Source organism: Austrofundulus limnaeus, unplaced genomic scaffold (assembly GCF_001266775.1).
Source record: "Austrofundulus limnaeus strain Quisiro unplaced genomic scaffold, Austrofundulus_limnaeus-1.0 Scaffold44, whole genome shotgun sequence".
NCBI classification, from domain to species: Eukaryota; Metazoa; Chordata; class Actinopteri; order Cyprinodontiformes; family Rivulidae; genus Austrofundulus; species Austrofundulus limnaeus.
In genome coordinates this window covers 1,572,190-1,595,396 of record NW_013952446.1, presented here as the reverse complement: position 1 = coordinate 1,595,396, position 23,207 = coordinate 1,572,190, and the positions used below count along the sequence as shown (strand labels likewise).

Below are 23,207 nucleotides of genomic sequence, written 5' to 3'. Positions count from 1 at the left end.
TACGATAGCTGACAAATATGGCTGACTAAACCAAAATCAGAACAGCTGAGAGACATTCACAACACATTTTCTGAGCATTAACTGATCGAGCAGTCTGCCTGTCTGTTAGCAAAATATCCCATGAACCACTGAACAAATTTTAGAGAAACTTTCGGAAATCCATCATTGCATTTATATCTGCAACTGATTAAATTTTGGAATCACTGCAATTCAAAATAGTTGCCATATCTAACCAATCATAGCCATCACACAAATGACTATAACTCAGTCAATTTTACAAATGTTGAACTAAAACGCGATGTAGTAGCGAAGAGTTATTCATGGCACATACAATGAGTGTCATACATATTGAAATATCTAGACCTTAAATTCAAAAACAATATTTGCCTTCAAAGGTTTTGAGTTCACTCAAAAACATCCAAATCAGTCATTTGGAAGAAATAAATGCTTCAAACAGCATTTATTTCCCACAATAATTCTTTAGATAGGTCAACAGAATGGGTCCATCTTGGCTTTAGTGATTAAAAATTTTCATGTTGACTGTAACTTAAACTAAAAGCCAAAAATAAATAAATAAATAAAAAAACCAGAGAACAAAACAAGCATGCAACATTTTCCTTTTCTTACAGGAAACAGTCAGTGGCACGTAAAAGAATGGGGATGTGATCCAGGACAAAGGAGAAGTGGAACAAATTGTCCGAGACTATCTCTTTGGTTAAGGCATGAGGGGATTTGTCATCATAGTTTTGTACGAGCACAGTGTATGATTATGTTACACAAAACATGATAGAGGGAAATCCCTTTACACACTGTCAGTCCCACTGTGGTGCTTTTTATATCTTATCTCATATGTATTTGTTCAAAAAGTATGATGTTTGGTATGTATTTTACTTAAAATTGGGGTTTTTGAAAATTGTATTTGAATATATCTAGTTTTCTTTTAATATTTTGATGGTTTAAATTAATAAAACCAATGAGACCTCTGTGTTCTTATTATTAAAGGTTACAGATTTATAATTATGTCATTTTCTATCTACAGTTCAGCTCCCCCATCTGAAACCCCATGGGAAACCAAAAGCAGAGGTACTGTAAGGTGAGACACTCATCTCTGTATCCGTCTTGTGCAGTAGCGACCGGTGGAACCACGTCAACCTTGAAAGTGTGCAATGAGTCGACTCGGTGTGGTTAGTCTGAGGGAAAGTTTGTAAACAACGACACGAAGCCCGAGCCGAGTAGACCCGCATTCCCCCAGTTTCTGTATCCTGTTTTTGAGGTTAAAGAACAGGAAACAGAGGTATGTTGTTCAGATGAAACAAAAACATCACAACACCTATGAGAGTATTCATCTTTGTTCCTTATCTTCTGCATTTTTCTTCTTTCATATTATAATAAATACACACACATTATTGAAAAGTTGTTTTTGTTTGAGGTTGTGGGCCGGGCGTAGGTGATGCAGAAGCCTCTTTTTGCCCTCGGGCCACAGATTGCTCAAAGGAACACATTTCTGTTCACCCTATCTGCAGATAACCGTTTGATTGTGTTCCTTAGAATGCTAAATATTATTGATCAGATTCCAGTTGCGATCCTATATGTAACAACAGGTCCTTTTTTTTATCAGTGTAACCTTCGATCAGATCATCAATAACCTGACGAGAAAACCCCAAAACAAGATTTTTTTTTGTCCTTTAAAAATAGCAAATATGCACATAACCTGCATCCCTGGAATTGTTTTGTAATAAATGCCTAATCTGAAAAGGTTAATCATTATTTTGCTACTTTTAAAACCTTAAACTGAGTTCACTCATTCATTAGTGTTGGGCTCAACATACCTCCTACAGGGTATGGAAAGCCAAGAGTGCCAAAGCAAAGACACAGTACTTTGACACATTATGTTTGCCTGTGGACAGTACATTTGCTCTTTTTCAGGGAGATAAATAACACAAACAGTTAGCTTTCAGAAAAAAGAAAGAAAAGAGTCAAATAAAAACCATTAGGCAACATTGCAGCTGTACCAACTAAATATATTTACAGCTTACTAAAATGTATTGTTTCACATGTCAACCCCTTCAGAGGTTTACCTGTATCTTGATTTTAAGAAATCTGTACTTTTCACAAAAAGTTTGCTGTACTCTTACACAATACAAGGGGAGCAGAGGATTGGAGCGGACTAACGGGCTGTCGGCAGTGGAGGGTCAGAGTTAACGGCTTCCGTAGTGGCAGAGAAGCAGGAAAGATGAGGAGGTGGCAAACTTATTTACTTACAGCCTAGGTATCTCAAGCTGAGATATATGCAATCCATCAGTGTGCGGCATCTCTCAAAGATCTTCAATGTATGCAGAAGGAAATATTCATCCTGACAGATAGCCAAGCTGCTATTAAAGCTCTCCAAGGGCCGCATTTCACGTCACTACTGACTTGGAAGTGTGCCGAAGCAGTCAACCAATGGGGAGAGAGAGAGAACAGTTACTGTTTAATGGGTACCAGGTAACGAGAGAGCTGACTACCTTGCAAGAGCTGGCAGTCAGGCCCACTTTAAAGGACCAGAGCCTGCTATGGGCATTTCAACAACAATCTGCAGGACTGCCCTACAGGCATGGATCAGACGTCAACACTCAATCCGATGGAGGGAGCTGACGGATTGTAGACAGGCACGGGAACTGATAAACAGCCCAAATCATGGATTTGGAAAATCCCTTCTTGCCTTGACAAGGAATACTTTAAGTACACTGGTTGGAGTCCTAACTGGGCACAATCTGCTCAATGCCATAAAATGGTGATGGGACTCCAAGACAATGGTCTGTGTGATGGCTGGGGCATTGAATCAAAGACCTCTTTGCACTACTTAGGTCAATGCTTGGCTCTGAGTAGTCTAAGGGAAAGAATTCTTGGAGACCCCTTTGTGGATCCCGAGAAGCTTAGAACACTGAGGGTTTCTAAMCTGGTGTCCTTCATCCGAGGGACAAAAAGGTTTGATTAAAGCCCAGTATCTTTTGGGGAGAGCAATGGGCCCACTTATGAGGCCCCCACTCACCTGGGTTGTATCCATCCCCAATTACCAATACCAATACCAATACCATACTTACAGCCTGCAGGCTATGAGACTTGAATAAGATTGTACTTTACATGGGGGGAAATTTGTGCAATTTGTGGATAATCCGTGCACCTTGATTTGTATGTTGTTTATTTTAAACAGAATCAACACTGTTAAAGCAATTAAAAGTTTTACATTACCATCTAATGTCATAAGTCTATACTCAAAACATTGCTTATGTAGAAGTTTACTACAATAAACTGTAAAAAGAAATGAAGCAGATAAACAGAAATAAAAAACACCTGAAATTGTTTAGACCTGGATTTAAACAACCGATGAGAAGAAATGTTACTTAAACTACCAAAAAAGGGTCACACATAAGTAAAATTTGCATTTATTGCTATTTTTATTTGCACATATAGTTGTTTGTGCATTGATAGTGCATTGTTTGTGTGTTAATTATGGGTGAGATTTTGATAATGAAACCACATGTTCAAGCATAAAACAACACGTGTTTTTGGCACTCATGGGCTTCTATATATTTAAGTCCGCTCCGCTTCAGCTGGAGGAGGAGGAGACTGTAGCTTTAATTTCAGCTTCTCTGTCAAAGTGTCGCGGGTTGTCTCGAGCACAGGGACGGACAGCTCATTCGGGAGACGGTCCAGGCAGTTTCTATCGAGTTGACACGGCTCCTGTCCGGTTAAACACAAACCGGACTGAGTCGCACCTGCTTCCCTCTCGGCGGAGGAGGAGGAGGAGGAGGAGGAGGAGGAGGAGGACTTCATGGACAACAAAGACTGATCCGGTCCGTTTTGCTCCGCTGAAAACCGAGCCAGACTCTTTTTGCAAATACTGGTTTTTAACACTGCTCAGTGAAGACACAATGTGCGGTTTTTACGTTTAAATGCGGCAGAACTGTGGTTCTGGTGTTCAAATTGTAGGCCGAGCCGAGCCGAGCAGTGCGCTTGGATGCTCGGACATCCAGCACTACAGGAGGGTGGAGACTGGAGCTGAAGAGAACAACCGGGCCTTTCCAGTTTTTTTTTAATTAAATTTTGCTTTTTTACTTTTTAATCATTATAATAAAATAAACAGTGTCTGCAAGCTGTGTCACGTCCTGGTTGGACCTGTCTGACAGCCGCCTTCAGCAGTTCAATGTCCCTTTAAATAAATCCAAGAAAAAATGTGGGTCATTCCGGAAGATGTGCTGCTGGCCGGAGCCTTGTGGATCACAGAGAGAGCCAATCCGTATTTCATCCTCCAGAGGCGTAAGGGACACGGGGATGGAGGCGGGGGACTGGCCGGTGAGTCCCACTTTCTCTGCTTAATTAATTAACATAGGATTTTCTGCATTTGGTAATAATGGGGTGTCCATGTTTTGGTTCTAGACATGGTCACGTGATCAGTCAGCTGTAAAATGACTCCTGGTTGTTTTTCCAAGTCAAACCCACTTCAGGGCAAAGTGTCTGATCATGGATCTCCTTAATTTAGCTCCAGCTGTGTTTATCTTGAGTAGTTTCTGTCTGCAGGGGGAAAATAAGAACAGTTCAGCCTCAGTAAACAAACCAAACAATGATCACTACTATGTCTGGATTTGTGCTCACAGCCATGAGGCCTCAACAACAGTGAATCTGTGTGACATTAAGCAAAGACCCAGTCTGTTTGCCTGTTCGTGCTGAATCATTCCCCTTCTTCCTCTTCTCCTCCTCTTGTTGGTTCAGGCTGTCCAAAGTGGGCCAAGAAGCAGCAGGAGGTATAAAAACAAGAACCAGGCAGTCAGATTGTTGACATATTTGTCCAAAGTTCACAGTTAGAAAGCCTCACGTCCTGTTTTTTTTTTCTTTTCAAAATTCTTGACCCATTTTCAGCTGAGCAGCTGCTTGAGGTGGTTAAAAGAAAAGTAATAAAAACTCCAGACCCCATTGTTTCGATTCTTGTTGTTTACATTTGCAGTGATGATTGGATTAACACACTGCCTTGATGATGATGATGAGAGTTGCCCTTTAAACCCTTTTTATACAATAAATTTAATCAGTTTGAATCATATAAAAATAATACTTCATTAAAAATTGAATTATCTTACTTTTTATTGCATTTGATGGAATATGATTGGAATATGATCTTTAATAACCCATGGGTTAAAATGATTCGTTCATCAGAGAAAACAAATCTCTGCATCCGTTGAACCAGACGTTGGTCCTGCCAGCTCCAGATAAAATAACTTCACAGATATTTACACAATAACTTAATTTATAAAGATTAGGTGGAGGGCTTTTCTGCATCCATTTACAATATCCTGATATCTGCATTGCTTATGCAAACACAAACCTGTATGAGTCTGAGGTTGTTTTTTTTTTTTTTTTTTTGTTCAATTCAATTCAATTCAAAAATACTTTATTGATCCCAGAGGGGAATGAGGTGTTGTTGTAACTCATTTAACAAAAAACTTATTGTAGATGCTGATGGCTGTTTTTACCTTTTGTTAGATAAACCAGTCATTTTTAAATTTATGTTAATAAATATAAATGATATATGTTGATGTAACTCTGGCAATAAAAATAAGGGTTTAATCATTTTAAAGTTCCCTCTTCAGTTTTAATTTTTGAAAAATCAGTGAATCAAAAATCTACGTCTTGTGATGCAACTTAAAGCATTTTCCCCTCCTCTTTTTGCTGAGTGGCGTTGAAGGATGATGTCACCGTTATGTAAAAGCTGAGCTTTGAGACTTCTTGAGCATCACCCAGCAACACTGGCACTGCTCTGAAACCTTCCTCAGAGGAGGAAGGAGAGTCTCCGGCAGCAGTGGGACACAGGAAGTTACGGAAACCTATCGACGCAGAAAGCTCCTGCACCACGGGCGGAGGGGAGGAGAGGAGTTTGTAGGGAGGCAGTGGAAACTGATAAGTGCGTGTTTTGACTCTGTGAACTGTAGCTCCATCAGAGCTCTGCAGCATCTTGAGAGGCAGCATGATGAGGTGTGAAGGAAAGTGGTGAATTATGCACAGAGCACAATAAACCTGTGAATGTGGGGAGGAGGCGACATTCTGCTGCTCCACCGGCTTCTGAGATTTTAGATTTATAAAATGTGAATGTCAGGTGTGTTTGGAAATACATTCTCATTTAAAACATGGCGTCCCTCTTTCATAATCTCTTACAGTTAATGTTTCCCTGAATGTTTAGTTTTATTTAAATGTAAGTGAAGTTCATGCATTAGACAATAAAACCTCATAGCTGATGTGCGTGCAGCAAAGGATGTCCTTTGCTTAAAGTGCACGAAGCGTGACTAAGTTTGAATTTTCACTTCTTCTTCCAGTTTTAAGGTCAAAGCAGTGTTTTGTTGGAGACTGCACATTCATTTTTTCACCTCATGGTATTCTGTATGTTTTTTTTTATTATTATCATTAGAAATATGTCCACAGCTGTAGTGCTCAGAAAGGAAAACTCACAACAAAACTTCGAAAATCAAGCTCCATTTCAGTTGAGCCTCGGGCCGTCGTAACTTGTTGTGCAACTTGGCACGAGGGCGCTCGCATAGATTAAAAACAAACAATAATTTGAGTCAAAGCATAAGACACGAATAGTTTCACAACACGGATGATTCTTTCTGAGTCAAGGATTGAGTAGATGATAAGCTCTTAATTTGAAGGCCTCCTCCTCATTGTGCACCTAAAACCCATGAAGTCGAGGATTGGTCGTAGCTAAAAACATTCAGCGGTGAAACATGTTAATGTCATTCAGTCATCTCTGTATTCGTTTCATGTTTAGGGGAAATTGTTGGCTTTTTTGCAGGAAGTTTTAAATTTGTCACAACAAGACTTCTGTAATTACAGGAGAGTGGGTGGGAAACAAAAGAGACTAACATTAACCTCCATTTCTTTTTTTATCTATAGTGGGTTTATCTGGTTTCCTGTTCTTCCACCAAACAGGAACAGCCCCAGCCTGTCATTGGATGTGATTTTGTTTTGGTCTAACAATGGAGACCTAATGACTTGTGACTTTCAGTAGAAACAAAAAACATCACGTGGATTTTCTGGTTTATTCAGTTCATTCTCAGCCATCTTCCTGCGGGCCAAAGATAATTGGAAACATTTCAGCTGCTTTTGTTTCTGGGTTTTCTTGGGTTGTTTTGTTTTTCATATAGTTTGCACACCCACTCATTCACAGTGGAAAAAGCATTACTGTAAAGGCAGAAGTGAGTAGGAACAAAATGGTCACATGTTTGGATGAGTTCATTGTGTTTGGGGCTACCTGTTCAAACTTTAGCTCCCCGCCCCCAGCTCACAACCAAAACTTTCAACCAAAACCACCAGTGGGTGTGCAGATAAACACTCTCTGTTTCTGTTTGAGGAATTTCACTTACACTAACCTGAGCGTACGGAGAAGGTGCTCCCACCTGAGTTTCTTGGGTCAAACCTCAGCATCCGTGAAGACTGAAGTGTAAATATGTTGGTTTTCTTCACTTTTTTTTTTGCCACGAGTCGCCCGATGAAAGCAACAGATCCTCACACTTTGGTATTTCATGCGCAATGTCTTAGAAACTGGGTAACACCTTTTTTAAAGTCTTTTCTCACACAGAAATGACTAAGCTTTAATTTTAATTTTTTTTGTCAAAGAGGAAGTTGCGTTTACTCTCACACTAATTGTTTATTCAAGACCGAACCAGAACGTTAAATGTCAGAATGGGTTTTATCTAAAACTCCAATATTATTTCATTTAGATTTCGGTCTTCATCTTTAAATAATGAAGGTAATATTTAGATGTTTGACTTGCAGTGTGTGTTTTTTAAAAGAAAATGAGAGGAAATAATCTGGATGAAGGAAGGGAAGGAAATGTGGGTTGTGGAAATTGGAGCATCCTTTCTGCTCGCAGTTATTCTACCTGAAAATGAGAAAACTCTTTAGTTTCCCTCACTTGTTTTTGTCTCCTCCCCCTCATTGTTTTTTTATACATGACTCACTCTGTTTGCCACAAAGAGCTGCAGAACAAAAATAACCCGTCTCTTGTGGCTCTCAAACATAAATCTGCTGTGAAGAAGGGTCAATGTTTGCAGCAAACAACTCTGCAGAAATGTTAACGATCCCTGATTTCATATTCACAGTGAACTCATTAACAAAGCAATGGCACAAATAAAGACGAGCATATTTGCTAAGAAGTAATGAAGAACTTTTAACGACCCGTCACGTTTTGAAGGTGCTGTTTCAGATTTTTCCTCTTCTTAAAGCATTTTGGGCTTTTGCAGGTTTGCTGGTAGGAACCTTGGACGTCGTCCTGGACTCGAGCGCTCGGGTGGCACCGTACAGGATCCTCTACCAGACCCCCGACTCTTTAGTGTACTGGATCATTGCTCATGGTATGTGCACGTAACAATTTGATATTTGAAAAGAGACAAACAACCGACTTGAAGTAAAGCTCAAGTCCGAATTTACTTTTTCGGATTACAGCAGATGAGAGCTGCTTCAGGACGGTTTCGACACACATAGTCCTAACATCCTGCCTTTTCTCACGTTGTCTGCTTTACCTCATGCCCCGGTGGTTTCTGAGCAGGATTATGAGCAGGAATGATCTCAGCAGTCAGCGTTTCTTAGCTAATTTCTTGATGGATTTTCACATTGTTTAGCTTTTTTCCTGCAGACTTCCATTTTTCTTTTTTCACTTTTAGGTGTAAAAGTGCTTTGGAGACAGCTTCTGGTGGTAATTTATGCAAATTAATGTCAGCATTCCTGTCTGGTGGTGCTTTTGCTCTGTCACCTGGATTTGTGTTGAAGCTGGGAAAAAAGGTGGAAATTATTTAAATCTGCGATTCACATCAAGAATAATAACTGACTGTATGAAAGACTGGAGCTGAAGATTAGTATTTTTCATGTGTAGTCTCCTAAAGACTGTGTATTTATTTATTTATTTATTTATTTATTTATTTATTTTTCTTAATTACTGTAGTTTCACTCTGCATTGCATATTTCAGACGCTCATATTTGATTGTCTCTCAAATTAACATGTGGTACACACGGGCTCAGTATTTCTCAAACAATCTGTTTTTATGCATCCCCCTGCAGGAACGTCCCGTAAAGAGATCACGGAGCACTGGGAGTGGCTGGAACACAACCTGCTGCAGACTCTCTCCATCTTTGAGAACGAGAATGACATTACCACCTTCGTCAAAGGGAAGGTGCAGGTACGATCTCCCACCTGAACGATCTGAGCCACAATAGAAAGTTCAAATTTCATAGAAGTATTTGATTATTTTTTCTAACAAAAATGTGGGATGTTTACTGGGCATAAATAATATTTACGTTTGGTGCAAAGGATTTAAAGAAAATGTTGCATGTTGATGCTTTTCCATAAGAAATCCTACTAAAGATTGATCAAACATTGAAGTTATCACTTTATTATTATTATTATTATTATTATTATTATTATTATTATTATTATTATTTAGTTTTAGTTTTAGTTGTTGTTTTTTTTTTGCCTGGGTAAATTATTTTGTGCAATTTGCAGAATAGGAGCTCAAAAAAAATTAAGGATGCACCAATGTGAAAATTTCAGCCAGTATCGATATCCGATATTATTAATGGTGTTCTGGCCAATAACCAATATTTACCGATATTACACAAACACACAAATAACTGATATACACACAAATACACTTTTGTCTTTTTTCAATACCATTAAAAAAATGACCAGACCGCTGACATGGCTCTACTTCAGTTATTCCTAGCTGTGCAGTGTCACCATCACTTCATGATCAAATAGAAACCACTCGAAAAACTATTTCCCCTCTCATAACAGAAACACAAAGCTAAAACAATGGGAAATCAATATCTGGCATAAATATCATCCCAGTTATACTTATCAGACTGATACAATGTTCTGTAAAAAATGACCAATGTTGGCAGATACCGATGGTAATGCTGATTTATCATGCATCCCTACTGGTGTTAAAAAATGTTAATTTCTGAGAAATATTAGAACAAAAAATATGATGTGACAATGTTTAAATCAAAATAGGCTGTTGTTTTTTGACAATGCAAATAAATTATGCTTTAACCAGTATTTATGAGATGCCAATCCAGTGTTTGTTTATTGGATCAAAGTTAGTTGACTAGTTGGCAGGAACCAATACTTTCCACAGTCCGGTTTCTTATTTTTCTTTCAGTTACCCAGAAATGACTGTCATAGGCCCAAGTTTCATATCCAGATTCTTAAAAATCGCTCAGTAATGACCTCAACTTATAAATTTTTTCCTATTAGCTTCCATACTTTTAGTTCTTAAAGATGCTCAAGTGTTTGTGCAAAATAAAATGGCACAGAATGAAAGCCTGGTTCTTAACTTTTAGAACAACAATCAGGAATGTCACTAAGAACTTATTTTAATTTTTAAGTACCAGGTTATTGATTCAAGCCATCACTTGTTGTTTTGTTGCAGGGAATCATCGCAGAGTTCAACAAGAATCATGACGTCAAAGAGGATGAAGACACAGACAAGTTCAAGGAGGCGAGTGCAAAGTTTCGGAAGTTGTTCGGGATGCCAGAAGAGGAGAAGCTGGTCAACTATTACTCCTGCAGCTACTGGAAGGGGAAGGTTCCTCGGCAGGGATGGCTCTACCTCAGCATCAACCACCTTTGCTTCTATTCCTATATACTGGGAAAAGAAGGTTACACATTAACACTTTTTATTACAAATACACACACACACACAAATCAACTTATCGTTTTTTCTTTTAGGTGTTGAATCATTCTTAAAATGGACAATAAAAAAATAAATTGTGGTTTCATTTCCGCCTTCTTTGGTATATATAAACACTAAATAAAAGCTGTAAAAATGTATTCAAAACCCAACCCAAGTGAAGGATTGTGTGTTGTTTTGGTTACAAATTAGAACTTTATTGGAGAAACTGCTTCATCACCAGCTAATTTCTCACATTTTCAGCCAAACTGGTGGTGCGCTGGGCGGACATCACCCAGCTGGAGAAGAGCGCAACCCTCCTCCTGCCCGACGTGGTCAAGGTGAGCACCCGCACCAACGAGCACGTCTTCTCCGTTTTCCTCAACATCAACGAGACCTTCAAGCTGGCGGAGCAGCTGGCCAACATCGCCATGCGCCAGCTGCTGGACAACAAAGGCTTCGAACAGGACCGATCGCTGCCCAAGCTCAAGAAGAAATCCCCAAAGAAGGTGTCTGCTCTAAAGAGGTAAGAGAGCCAGTGCTCGTTAATAATAAACCCTGTTTATGATTGTTTACAGCTTGTTGGGGGCATCGAACAGTGGAAGGATTTTGGACTATTAACATTAGGAGTTAAAATAATCCACAGAAACTCAAAGTAGCTTTTTTTCAGGGTGAAAGTCCAGATTAGTGGCAGATTTTAGGTTTTAAGATTTCAACGTAAGAACACAAACATTGAGACCAAGGGATCTCTGTGAGCTCTTTTAATGCCTTTTTTAAAAATATCTTGGTTTTCTTTGCTTACAGAACTGCTCTTCTTTAAATCTTCAAGCGTGATGTGTCATTTTTCAGAGATCTGGATGCAAGAGCCAAGAGCGAGCGTTACCGGGCCCTGTTTCGTCTGCCCAAAGATGAAAAACTGGACGGGCACACAGACTGCACCCTGTGGACTCCCTTTAACAAGATACACATCCTGGGACAGATGTTTGTTTCCACCAACTACATCTGCTTCACCAGCAAGGAGGAGACGCTGTGCAGCCTCATCATCCCCCTGAGAGAGGTGAGTTGTTACGGGAAAAGAGCTGAAGAAAAACAAGAATAGATTTGATTCGTTTGCAGGGAGAAAGATGTCTGAACTCATCTGCTTAAGAAAAAAAATCAGTGTTTAAAAAATGCAGCTGTTAGCCTGATTCTTTTCACTTACTCTTAAATATGACCACAGAAATTAAATTTTATTTAATACGTTCCACAATATTACTTCCATCTCAGGCACGTTTGGTTTCATCTCTCTGAATGAACGCTTCACGGTCTGTTTTAGGTTACCATCGTAGAGAAGGCAGACAGCTCCAATGTGCTGCCCAGCCCACTCTCCATCAGCACCAAGAACCGAATGACCTTTCTGTTCGCCAACCTGAAAGACAGAGACTTCCTGGTGCAGAGGATCTCTGACTTCCTGCAGCAAACCACCTCCAAGATCTACCTGGAACGAGAACTGACCAGCAGCCTCAACAGTTCAGATGATGAGGTAGGAATAAAAAAAATCAATAAAATATGTTAGTTTATAGCTAATTGACTGAAGTTGGAGTTACTTGAAACGTCTTCAGGTTTACTCGCAGCATGGATCCCTGCTCTCCAGCAGTCTGCCGCACAGTTTGGGTTCCGATGTTGAGCGAGCCTTCAACCTGAATGACAACAGTGTTCCCACAGCTTCAGAGGCTCTCATGACCATGTACCGCCGTCGCTCACCTGAGGAATTTAACCCCAAACTGGTGAGTTACATTATAATTTGTTGAAAATTATTACTTTTTGTCAAAACATGCTTGTTTTTCATAGCACTTAAATCCAAAATGTGCCCACGAGGAGATGTTTGTAATCTTGGATTAAAAATTTTCTGCTTTTCATTTTTCGCAATTTCCCTTTTTTACATCATTACGCAGCAAGAGAAGTTGAAGTGCATGATGGCGCGCTGCAAGCTGCGTGTAATTATTCATCTATTGTTTCCTCCTTTACCCAGGCGAAGGAGTTCCTGAAGGAGCAGGCGTGGAAAACCCACTTTACGGACTACGGAGAGGGCGTGTGTATGTACCGGACAGAGAAGACGAAGGAGCTCGTTCTCAAGGGCATTCCTGAGAGCATGAGAGGAGAGCTGTGGATGCTCTTCTCCGGTGAGCAAACACACAAACCATCCAGTCACATGTTTCGTCTGAGAGGTCACACAGTCATACTCCACGCCATCTCCTTAACAGAGGACCACTCGAAACGTATTTCACGCAGATGTTCTGTAAACCACTGGCATCCTGTTGAGAAGTTATGTAAAGTAACAAGCTTGAAGGACTTTTTTAAAGCTTTTGTAAACACTTGAAGACATTTCAGACACGAATCTGAAATGGTTGATTTTAAAAGTCTAAATAGAAAACAGTTTCGGCCGCAGCTAACAGCTTAACAGTCGGATTATTTGTTTGAACATGAAGCATGCCGAAACACTCAAATTATGCTCAACATCCTCAAACCTCTCTGTACTGTGACTTTAAGGGAAAAATATTAATGAACTTCAAATATTACAAAAGCTTTTAAATGCACCACTGGCTCATGAGTGCTTGAGGAAAAATCTTTTAAACCAACCCACCAAACATAATCTCAGATGAAAATATCACATCCTGACTGTGAGCTTTAAGACTTTTATTCCATCCCTATTATTTGTTGCAACTTTGACCCAAAGGTTTCTGGTTACAAGCGCACCCACGTGTTGTTTACAAGTTGAAATATAAACAGTCATCCAACCATGACCCCACTATTCTTGTTTTCACAGCTGCATTCGGATCATTTTCACACTGCGTTTCCACCCAGAAAAACACTTTATCACACCTAAATTTTAAAAAATCCTCTTCTTTGAAAGAAATAGTTTAATTGAATGAGATTTTATGAGGAACAGATTGCTTTAACACATTATCAAAATACATGCATAAACTACTTTGCAATCTTTCTGCACAATAAATGTCAAAGATCTGGTCCAGGTTTCACGATGCAAGTTACTGATATAGGTTAAACTCTAAAAAATATTTAGTAAACTAATACAGGGATGGTAAAATTAGGATAGGAAATTAATCGCATAGCTGATAAGTGTTTACATTTAATCATACATTTTGAATCATAATAAAACTGAATTAAATAAAGTCTGGACTTACCAACTACAATTTCATTGTCTTCATGAAATCTGAAAAATTTCCGTGCCGCTATATAGTGCTAAAACCCTCTATCAAACTAGAATGGACCACTCTGGAAGCTGGAGGGGGGCGGAGCATGAAGTGCCTCATTTGGATTTAAAGGGACAGCATTAAAACGAGCTGCTTTGAGACACACTTCAGACAAGTGGTGAAAGAGGGGATTGTGGAGTTACGATAAGGAGGAATTCAGACCAAAGCATCGTTGGGGGGGATTTAAAAGCATGATATGTCCACTTTTTCTCAGCTTTGAGAACTTGTGGGTTTAATTTTTCTGTCCAGGGGCGATAAATGAGATGACCACACATCCTGGATACTATGAAGACCTGGTGGAGAAGTCGATGGGCAAGTATAACTTGGCTACGGAGGAGATTGAGCGGGACCTGCACCGCTCTCTGCCTGAACACCCGGCTTTTCAAAACGAGATGGGCATCGCTGCCCTGCGCCGGGTCCTGACTGCCTACGCATTCAGAAATCCAAACATTGGATACTGTCAGGTAAACATCTGCTAACAGAAAGTCATCAGTCTGTAACAGTACCTGATAATTTTTTTTTCCGTTGTCTTTGTTTTTTTCTTTACAGGCCATGAATATTGTGACGTCTGTCTTGCTGCTGTACGCTAAAGAAGAAGAGGCCTTTTGGCTGCTTGTGGCCCTCTGTGAGAGAATGCTGCCTGACTACTACAACACAAGGGTCGTAGGTCAGTGTGTGCAATCAAGCCTTTAGATATTTGATTGGTTATTTTTTATGTGTTTAAACATAACCCTGGTGTTCCTCCTCATTAGGAGCCCTCGTTGATCAGGGTGTGTTTGAGGAGCTCGCCCGTGAATACGTCCCCCAGCTGTACGACTGCATGCAGGACCTCGGGGTCATCTCCACCATTTCGCTCTCCTGGTTTCTCACCCTCTTCCTGTCCGTCATGCCGTTCGAGAGCGCGGTAGTGGTGGTGGACTGTTTCTTCTACGATGGCATCAAGGTCATCTTTCAGCTGGCTCTGTCTGTGCTGCACGCCAACATCCACCAGCTGCTGGGCAGTAAGGATGACGGAGAGGCCATGACCGTCCTGGGCCGGTAAGAAGACGCAGCTCGAAATTACGTTTTATTTGCGTCGCTCCCCCAAGAGTTACAGCTTTGTGACGAGGCTTTATTATTTATACATCCTTCTGTTTTGATCACCACAGGTACCTGGACAGTGTGACCAATAAGGACAGCACCCTTCCTCCTATCCCCCACCTCCATTCTTTACTGACTGATAATGGAGAACCACATCCAGAGGTGGATATTTTCAAACTGGTCCGCAACTCATATGAGGTAAAGAATCTGAAAATTATGATGCAGGTTTCTCAAACTGTTTGCTCACTTTGCTTCCTCTAACAAGCTGTTGGGTGTTGATAGATGTTAAGAGATTATCATAGTGTCCCATTAAACTGCATCTAAATTTGATTACTTTCACCCTAAACACACTGCATGTGTGTGTCACTTAGTTTTATTATTAACGTGAATTTTTAGAGCAGTAAGGTCCTTTTTATGTGACTAAAATCTTTCACTTCCCTTTTTCCTGTTTACTCAAACAGTTATTAGTGTTGATCATTCAATCAGCCATAACTTTATGACCACCTGCATTAGAATTTTTACATCCTCATCATATAAACGACTCTGATCAGGAGTGTTTGGTATGGATGTTTGCTAAAGATCCTTCGAACCCTGTGAATTGTGAGGTGGACCTCCCAGGTTCTGTCAGAGTCCACCTGTTTAGTTTTTGGTCATTTTAAGGCCAGATAATCAGCTCAGGTTCTTAATGGTTATTGCAGGACCTATACTATCCTTCTGAGGTGGCAATGCTGCCATGTGGGGAGTGTAATTGTTCAAATAAATAATGTGAGTTTCAGAATAACATCTTTTATTTTTCAGTAGAACTGTTATTTGTTCCACAAAGAGTTGAACTTTAACAAGACAAGCATTGTTACCTAAATTACCTGTAGGTGGTCGTAATGTTGTAACTGATCAATGTGGATGCAGGTTATTACATGTTTGCCAAATAATAATGCTTAACATAAGTGGTTACTGCGCTTTTCTGGTTTTACTGAAGCTTTACATACAAAGTTGAACTCCACACTAGTGCATAATTGCTGTTTATCTTCTTTCTGTCACTCTCATGGAAATCATTTACAGAACTCAACCTGCTGAGTTGTTCTCTTTCTCCTGTCATCTGTTTTTTTTTCTACTCTGATAAAAGAGTTCTGCTGGTTCTGGTTTGACCTCCAGTTTGTGTCTCTTGTGTCAGAAATTCGGTTCGATTCGAGCAGATGTGATCGAGCAGATGCGTTTCAAACAGAGACTGAGGGTCATCCAAACCATTGAAGACACAACGAAGCGCAATGTGGTGAGAACTTCTCAAATGGTCTTTTATTTAATTAATTTCATTAATTCAAATGCCAGAATGGTAACCAGGCAATTTTGCAACTTCAAAAGCTGCTTTCTTCTGCAAGTCAATGTAGATTAAGTAGAATAAAATGCTTTTTGAGGCATGACTGGATCTGAGCTACATCTAATTTTTTACATTGTTCTGATTGTCGTTTCAGGTCCGAACTATTGTTACAGAGACAGCTTTCAGTATTGATGAGCTGGAGGAGCTTTATGTGCTCTTTAAGGTAAGGTTCACATTCTACAAGTGGCGAGAAATGCATAATAGTAAAAGGAAGCATTTACTATTGCAGCTACAGTATATCCTTCTTTAACTATTACTTCAGAGCTTTTGAAGTGGATTTGTTGTAGATCGCTCTTTGAATGATCTCAGTTTGGAGAAATCGTTTAATGTAAAATAAACACATTTAACCTGCTGATAACATTATTTTTCATTTTTTATTTATTATGTTGTGATTTATAAGTTTGTTAATAATGGTTAATTTGAGTTTGAGCCTCTCTGTTCCTTCCTCCAGGCTGAGCACCTGACCAGCTGTTACTGGGGAGGCAGCAGCAACCCCACGGAGCGTCACGACCCCAGCCTGCCGTACCTGGAGCAGTACCGCATCGACGGCGAGCAGTTCAAAGGTCTGTTCAACCTGCTGTTCCCCTGGGCCAACGGAGCCCACTCGGACCCCCTGGCTGTGCGCTTCTTCCGTCTCCTCGACGAAAACGGAGACGGCCTGCTCAACTTTCGCGAGTTCATCAACGGCCTGGGTAAGAGAGATCGATTGTTTACGTGCTGCCATTTTTTTTATATGTTCGCTAATACAGTGGTGTTTCTTTGCTAAATAATATTTTTGCATTTAAATTAGTTAATCTGTCGTATTCTTCAAACTTCTGGGTGTTTTTTGTAGGTGTTCTGTGTCATGGGGACCTAACAGAGAAGCTGAAGCTCCTCTACCAGATGCATGTTTTACCTGGTGAGTGGAGATGGAGGCAGACCACCTGCAGAAAACATTTCCCACCACGGGAGCAGTGTTAAAACTACACTGACAAGAAGGGGAAAGAATTCATTTTTCAAATTATGTCTGAACTGTAAATGTTCATTTAAAAAAAAACCCACTCTAAGAGAAATGATTAATTGTTTTGTCAGAGTTCACGCACGAACTAGAGGAGCCCGACTCAGCCTTTGAAGCCACTCAGTACTTCTTTGAAGACATCACTCCAGAAACATCCAACGGTAGGTGACTTCTCCATCATTCGATCAAACGTGTTGCTTTTTGAGACATCCATTCTTTTTACCTGCTTCTTCCTTTCAGGGTCACGGGGGTTGCTTTTTTGATTTTTTGATACTCGATGAGATACAAGGTGTTATTCTTTTCTTTCTTAAAGTATAAAAATGAGAACTGGTCTCATTACTGTAGGAATAATGCAACCTCTTAACCCTATCTGTGTGTTTATACATGCACTAATCTGAGTAAATACATGCCTTCTCTTGTCTTCTCAGGCCGTGACTCAAAGTGCAGAGGAGAGAAGGATGATGGCTTCGTCAGGGTTACATTCAAGACTGAAAAAGGTAAACAGCACAAACAACTGTAGAGATCAAATACAGCATATTACAATTTTTTACATAGGAGTAGCTTGAAAGTATAAAATTACTTTTTTGTCTTTTAAATAAGCAGCAAATAAACTTTTTTATGATTTGACTTTATTGTTCAGTTCAGACTTCCTATTATGGTTCAAAACTACCATTTCACACATCATACTTGCCTACTGTGCTCACCAGGAGGATGCATATGAAACAGACATAAGAGATATTATTAAACAGAAGGAGATGGTGTAACACAACTTAGTCCAGTAAAAGTATGTGTACTCTAAATGTTTTTTAAGAGCAAAAAATACCAGAGAACTTTTCATCTGGTTCTGTCATTCAAAAAGATACAAAAAAAGAGAGATTTTAGTAAAAATTTGGATATATCTGCAGTGTGATCAGTGCATTCATGCAGAGGTGAGCTTAGGTCTGTGGGGAAGTGTAAAAAATTCAAATCTGATCCATTTCACAGTGAAGAGACTGAATACTCCTGATTACCGTCAGTACCTGAAAATGTGGAGCCAGGAAACGAAACCTAAACGAGAAAACGCAAAAGACCTCCCGAAGCTGAATCAGGTAAGATTTTATCTGCGACGTGGATTTCTGCACAGCTCAGGGCTGGACATTTTGATAACTGTCGTTGTGTTCCTGTTCCTCAGAGCCAGTTTATCGAGCTTTGTAAGACCCTCTACAGCATGTTCAGCGAGGATATCGCAGAACAAGAACTCTATCATGCAACAGCAACAGTCACCAGTCTGCTGCTGGAAATGGGAGAAGTGGGGAAGCTCTTTTCCTCCTGTGGCAGACAGGTCCCCAACTCGGAGGAAAAATGCGAGCCGAGCTTGTGCAGGAGAGACTTTTCAGATCTGAAAACCGCCCAGGAGGCTTCGGATTTGGGAGACGTGTTTGTCCCTGCAGGCCTGGAGAGCAAGTCCTGCGAGAAGGAAAACAAGGGGGAGGAGAGCGAGGAGCTGCCCTCCATGCAAGACATCAAACTGGAGGACTCCTCTCCTAAAGACACAGGCACGTCGTCTGCCATGCTCATCTCGGACGACGAAACCAAAGACGACACCTCGGTGTCCTCGTACTCGGTGCTGAGCGCCGGCTCGCACGAGCTGGATGACAAGCTGCATTGCGAAGACATCTCAGACGACACGGTGCTGGTGCGCAACGAAGACGGTGCGAGGAGCGGCGGCCGTCCTCACGGCTGTGCGCCGCACGACCCGAGGCTGCCTCACAGCACGAGCATCGACAAAGACTGGGCCATTACGTTCGAGCAGTTTCTGGCCTCCGTCCTCACAGAGCACGCCCTGGTGCGCTATTTTGAGAAGCCAGTGGAGGCAGCGGCAATCATAACCAATGCAATGAATGTGAGGAAAGCTGGGCGCCCTCTGCTGTCCAGTAGTGACTATGAGATCTCGATTTCTGGCTGAAATTTTGGTAAAGGAAGTTGTTTCCCTGAAGTATCAAGGAAAATGTTAAAGTGTATGATAACTTAAAGAATGTGACCAAAACTACTTCTAATGTATTTTATCAGAAAACTGAAGACTTCTATCCTAACAATCAATGAATCCCATCCAGTAAAGAGGTAACGTTAACTTAGGACTGAAGTCAGTGTGCACATTTAGTAGCTGTACTATATAAAACTTTAATGCATAGGTGGTAATATTATAAACTCTTGTACTCCAAGGTGATGTTGATGTTGATGTCCACAGGTACACTTCAGTTCCAGGCTGGGATATTGTAGTCTACAGTACATTCGAGCACCTATCATTATATCTGAACAAACTGTTACTTCCTTAACTTGCAATTCCATTTGCTGCTAATTAACTTTTTTTTAGTTTTTTCTTTGAAGGAAACTATAACAAAAAGCTATAAGAAGTCAATGAGTGAGTTTATGTCCTGTGTTCACTTTAATGCAGCGTGTCACTTCGGCAGATTATTTATTGACCAACTGAATTTTTTTTTTTTTTTTTAGTTTCAAATAAATTATTACACTAACACAAGATCTAGCACCTTAGAACATAGTCCACTATTAGATTTCCATTGCCTTTTGTTTTATTGTTTGTACTCTAAAATTTTTTAAACATTTCTGCTTTGCATATTTTTTTACATTGCTTTTTTTTATTGTAAATATGTTTAATTTAATTGTCCAGGTGTTGCTACTCTGGATTCTGGTGCGTTGTGTATCTCGTCTTATTAAAATTAGTGCCATTCACTACCTGCTGCACATTGCTGCCTCATTCCTGTCATTCATGGCCTTCATCTGTGTCACACTTCCACCTAGTGGAGGGTTTAGCTCACATTTTGGCCTTCAAAAAGGCATTTCTATTAGCCAGAGAAAGCTAGTGGGGCATTTCAGTTAGGAGATTATGTAAAATAATCTGTTTGACAGTAACTCAAATATAATCTGATTCACAGCAATGAGACACTGAACTAAATTAAATCAATATTACTTTAATTGTGAGTCACAAGTCCATTCAGTGACCTATAGCCTACTTATTTTTTTAGATGCTTAAGAGTTTATTGAGTTTTTTTGTTGTTCCAGTAAGGAGGGCTGTTGCCTCATAACAACTAGGATTCCAGTTCGAATCTAACCTATGAAAGTTGGGTTCGCATGTCCTTTCCACGAATTCATGAGTTCTCCAGTCCACAGTCCAAAGAAAATACATGTATGTTTAAAAAGCATACATTAATTTAAACATACATTTCAGGGTTAAATTGGTGATTCTAAATGGCTTTTTTTGTGTGCATGTTGATCCTGTGATGGTGGAACCCCATCTACACTTAAATATTACAAAATAAACACTACAAAAGAAAATACACTATAGCAATATATTGTGGTAAGATGAGGTATTGGTATAATTATAGCAGAATTTGATAGTTCTGTTTAACTTTTGTTTATAGGTAAAGGTAGATCTATTTGACAGAAGAGTGGAAAGATCTGTATGATTTACATTTTTGTGTTTTTTGCACATAAGAACACACGTGTCTTACTGATGTTAATTCAGATTTTTTTCACCATCTTTTATTGCTTAAAAATAATATGTAGCTAATATATAGTAAGTCATAGTAATTCCTACAGGTGGTTTATTGACAGGAAATGGTCTGTATGAATGAGAAAGTCAATTTCAGATTTTAAAAACGGGAAGACATTTGTGTGAAAAACACAACTTGGTGTTTAAGGACAATTCTTTTTTGTGTTAAGTCAAAAAACCATTAATAAAATACTTGTTTCCACATAGGATACCTATGTTTCAACTATCTTGTTTTCTCCTCAAATAAAGAAATGCTGCCTTTCATTATATTTGATTAGTGTTTTTTTTTTTTTTGGTTCCTATGTTATGTGTTTTTTTAATGAAATATATAAATAAAATCAAAAAATGTTTAAACACAAGGAAGTTATTAAAATTTTGAAGGGGAAAATAAATTGCTGAGTAAAGACACTTTTGTCCCATAGCGAAACAACTTGTAACAGTGGGGCGGCCGTGGAAGAGTTGTCCTGTATGTGGGTTGCCAGTTTGATATCCCGTTCCATCCGTCTCAGTCGTCATGCCTTTGGGCAAGTCTTCCCTGCTGGTGGTCACAGGGCCCGCACCACAGCCCCAGCTCTGTCAGTGTGCCCTATAGGGCAGCTGTGGCTACAATGTAGCTTATCATCATCAGTGTGTGAATGTGTGTGTTTACGGGTGAAAAAAGTGTAAAGCTCTTTGGAGTCTGTAGGGACGATAAGGTTCCATAAGTTCAAGCCATTTACCAACAGTACTATTTTTTATGTTTTGCAATGTTCTAAATATTGAAATTGAATCTTTGAAGTAAGTTGTGTAAGTATTAGTAAGCTATTTTACAAAAAACTGGGTTTCCACAAACCGTCTTTCTTTGAAACCCAAACACGCTGGGGTTGTGGTCATGGTCAACCAATCACAGCTCTGTAAGCTTACTGACAAAAAGAAGGCCCCAGACTCATGAATCAGCTATACATGATTATTCTCTGAGAAATTGTATTTGTCAAGCTGAAGTATTAGTTCAGGTTCATCTGTGGAAAAACAAGATTGCTGTGGTGTAATTATTGTTTGTCTGAAATACTCCAGTGTTGAGGTGCACAAGTTAATAATTAAAAAACCCTTTTTGGAACAAGGACATTGTGTAAAATGAAAATAAAACCAGCATGCAATGGTTTGCAAACCTTATGAACTCATATTTTATTCACAATGAAACATAATAAACATGTCAAATGCTGAAGAATTGTTATTTTTATTTATTTAGGAAAAAAGATAAGCTAATTATGAATTTTATGGCAGCAACAGATCTCTAATAAAATGGGACTGGGCCACGTAAACATGTAGGAACTTCTTCAACTGGAGTTGCTTTGTTGAACTTATTTATTTATTTATTTATTTATTTATTTATTTATTTATTTATTTATGGGGCAGTTCAGCACAAAGATTCTTCTATGACTGCTGTAATGGATGCAGTCTGCTGTTTAACATTGTCCTGCCGAAATATACAAATCCGTCCCTGAAAAATGTGTAATCTGGATGTAGGTGTGTGTTGTTCTAAAACCTATTTTGTTTTTTCTGCATGATGTCACATAATCTGTGGGCACTAATTCACCCCCATACCATAAGAGAGGCAGGTTTTGACCTGTGCACTGACAAAAGGCAGCCCCTCTCCTTTTTTGGTATGGCTCATTGTTTTTACAAACACACACACACACACACACACACACACACACACACACACACACACATATATATACACACACACACACACACATACTGTATAATGTTTAGTATTATAAATCCATCACTACATTCTGTCTTGAGAAAAAAAACTGAAACCCATGAAACAAGTCTGAAATAAAAATAAAAAACAAGAAGTCTGGAGTATGAGAATAAATTTGACATTTATTTAGCAAAAAAAATTTAGGTTATAACAATCACAAGGTAGTACAAATGTAAATAGAACTTGATAATAAAATAATAATTTCAATAAATTTCAAATAAYATTTAAAAACTGAAATGCTTTTTTTGTGCAAGAATGCAGAACTAAGACTGGCAGGAACATCTGTATATGCGTTACACTTTTAAATTTTTGGTCAAAGATCGGCATATTAACTGTACATGCAGCAGGATTTTATTGTTTTTATCACAAAATGAACAATTATTACCATAGTGAATCTCTTAGACAGTACATCGCACACAACATATCACCCATATTTTTACAAATATGATGAAGATTGTCATGTCTACCAAATGTTACATAGATCTGTGTTTTTAGTCTGAGTGTAACACAGCC

The 23,207-nt window shown here is 39.4% G+C and overlaps 1 protein-coding gene across 1 annotated transcript; it reads left to right on the top strand.

Annotated features, from left to right (window-relative positions):
• Positions 1-3,787: 3,787 nt before the first annotated feature.
• On the top strand, positions 3,788-20,141 carry tbc1d9 (TBC1 domain family, member 9 (with GRAM domain); the record flags this gene model as incomplete). Its single annotated transcript, XM_014007798.1, is given in 21 exon segments — positions 3,788-4,335; positions 8,271-8,381; positions 9,085-9,203; positions 10,455-10,683; positions 10,959-11,220; positions 11,544-11,751; positions 12,010-12,216; positions 12,296-12,460; positions 12,706-12,856; positions 14,195-14,409; positions 14,495-14,612; positions 14,698-14,983; positions 15,094-15,223; positions 16,197-16,295; positions 16,495-16,563; positions 16,852-17,092; positions 17,233-17,298; positions 17,472-17,558; positions 17,826-17,894; positions 18,382-18,485; positions 18,569-20,141. Coding segments are annotated over 21 exon segments (3,831 nt in total). The 3' UTR covers positions 19,343-20,141.
• Between the last annotated feature and the right edge of the window lie 3,066 nt (positions 20,142-23,207).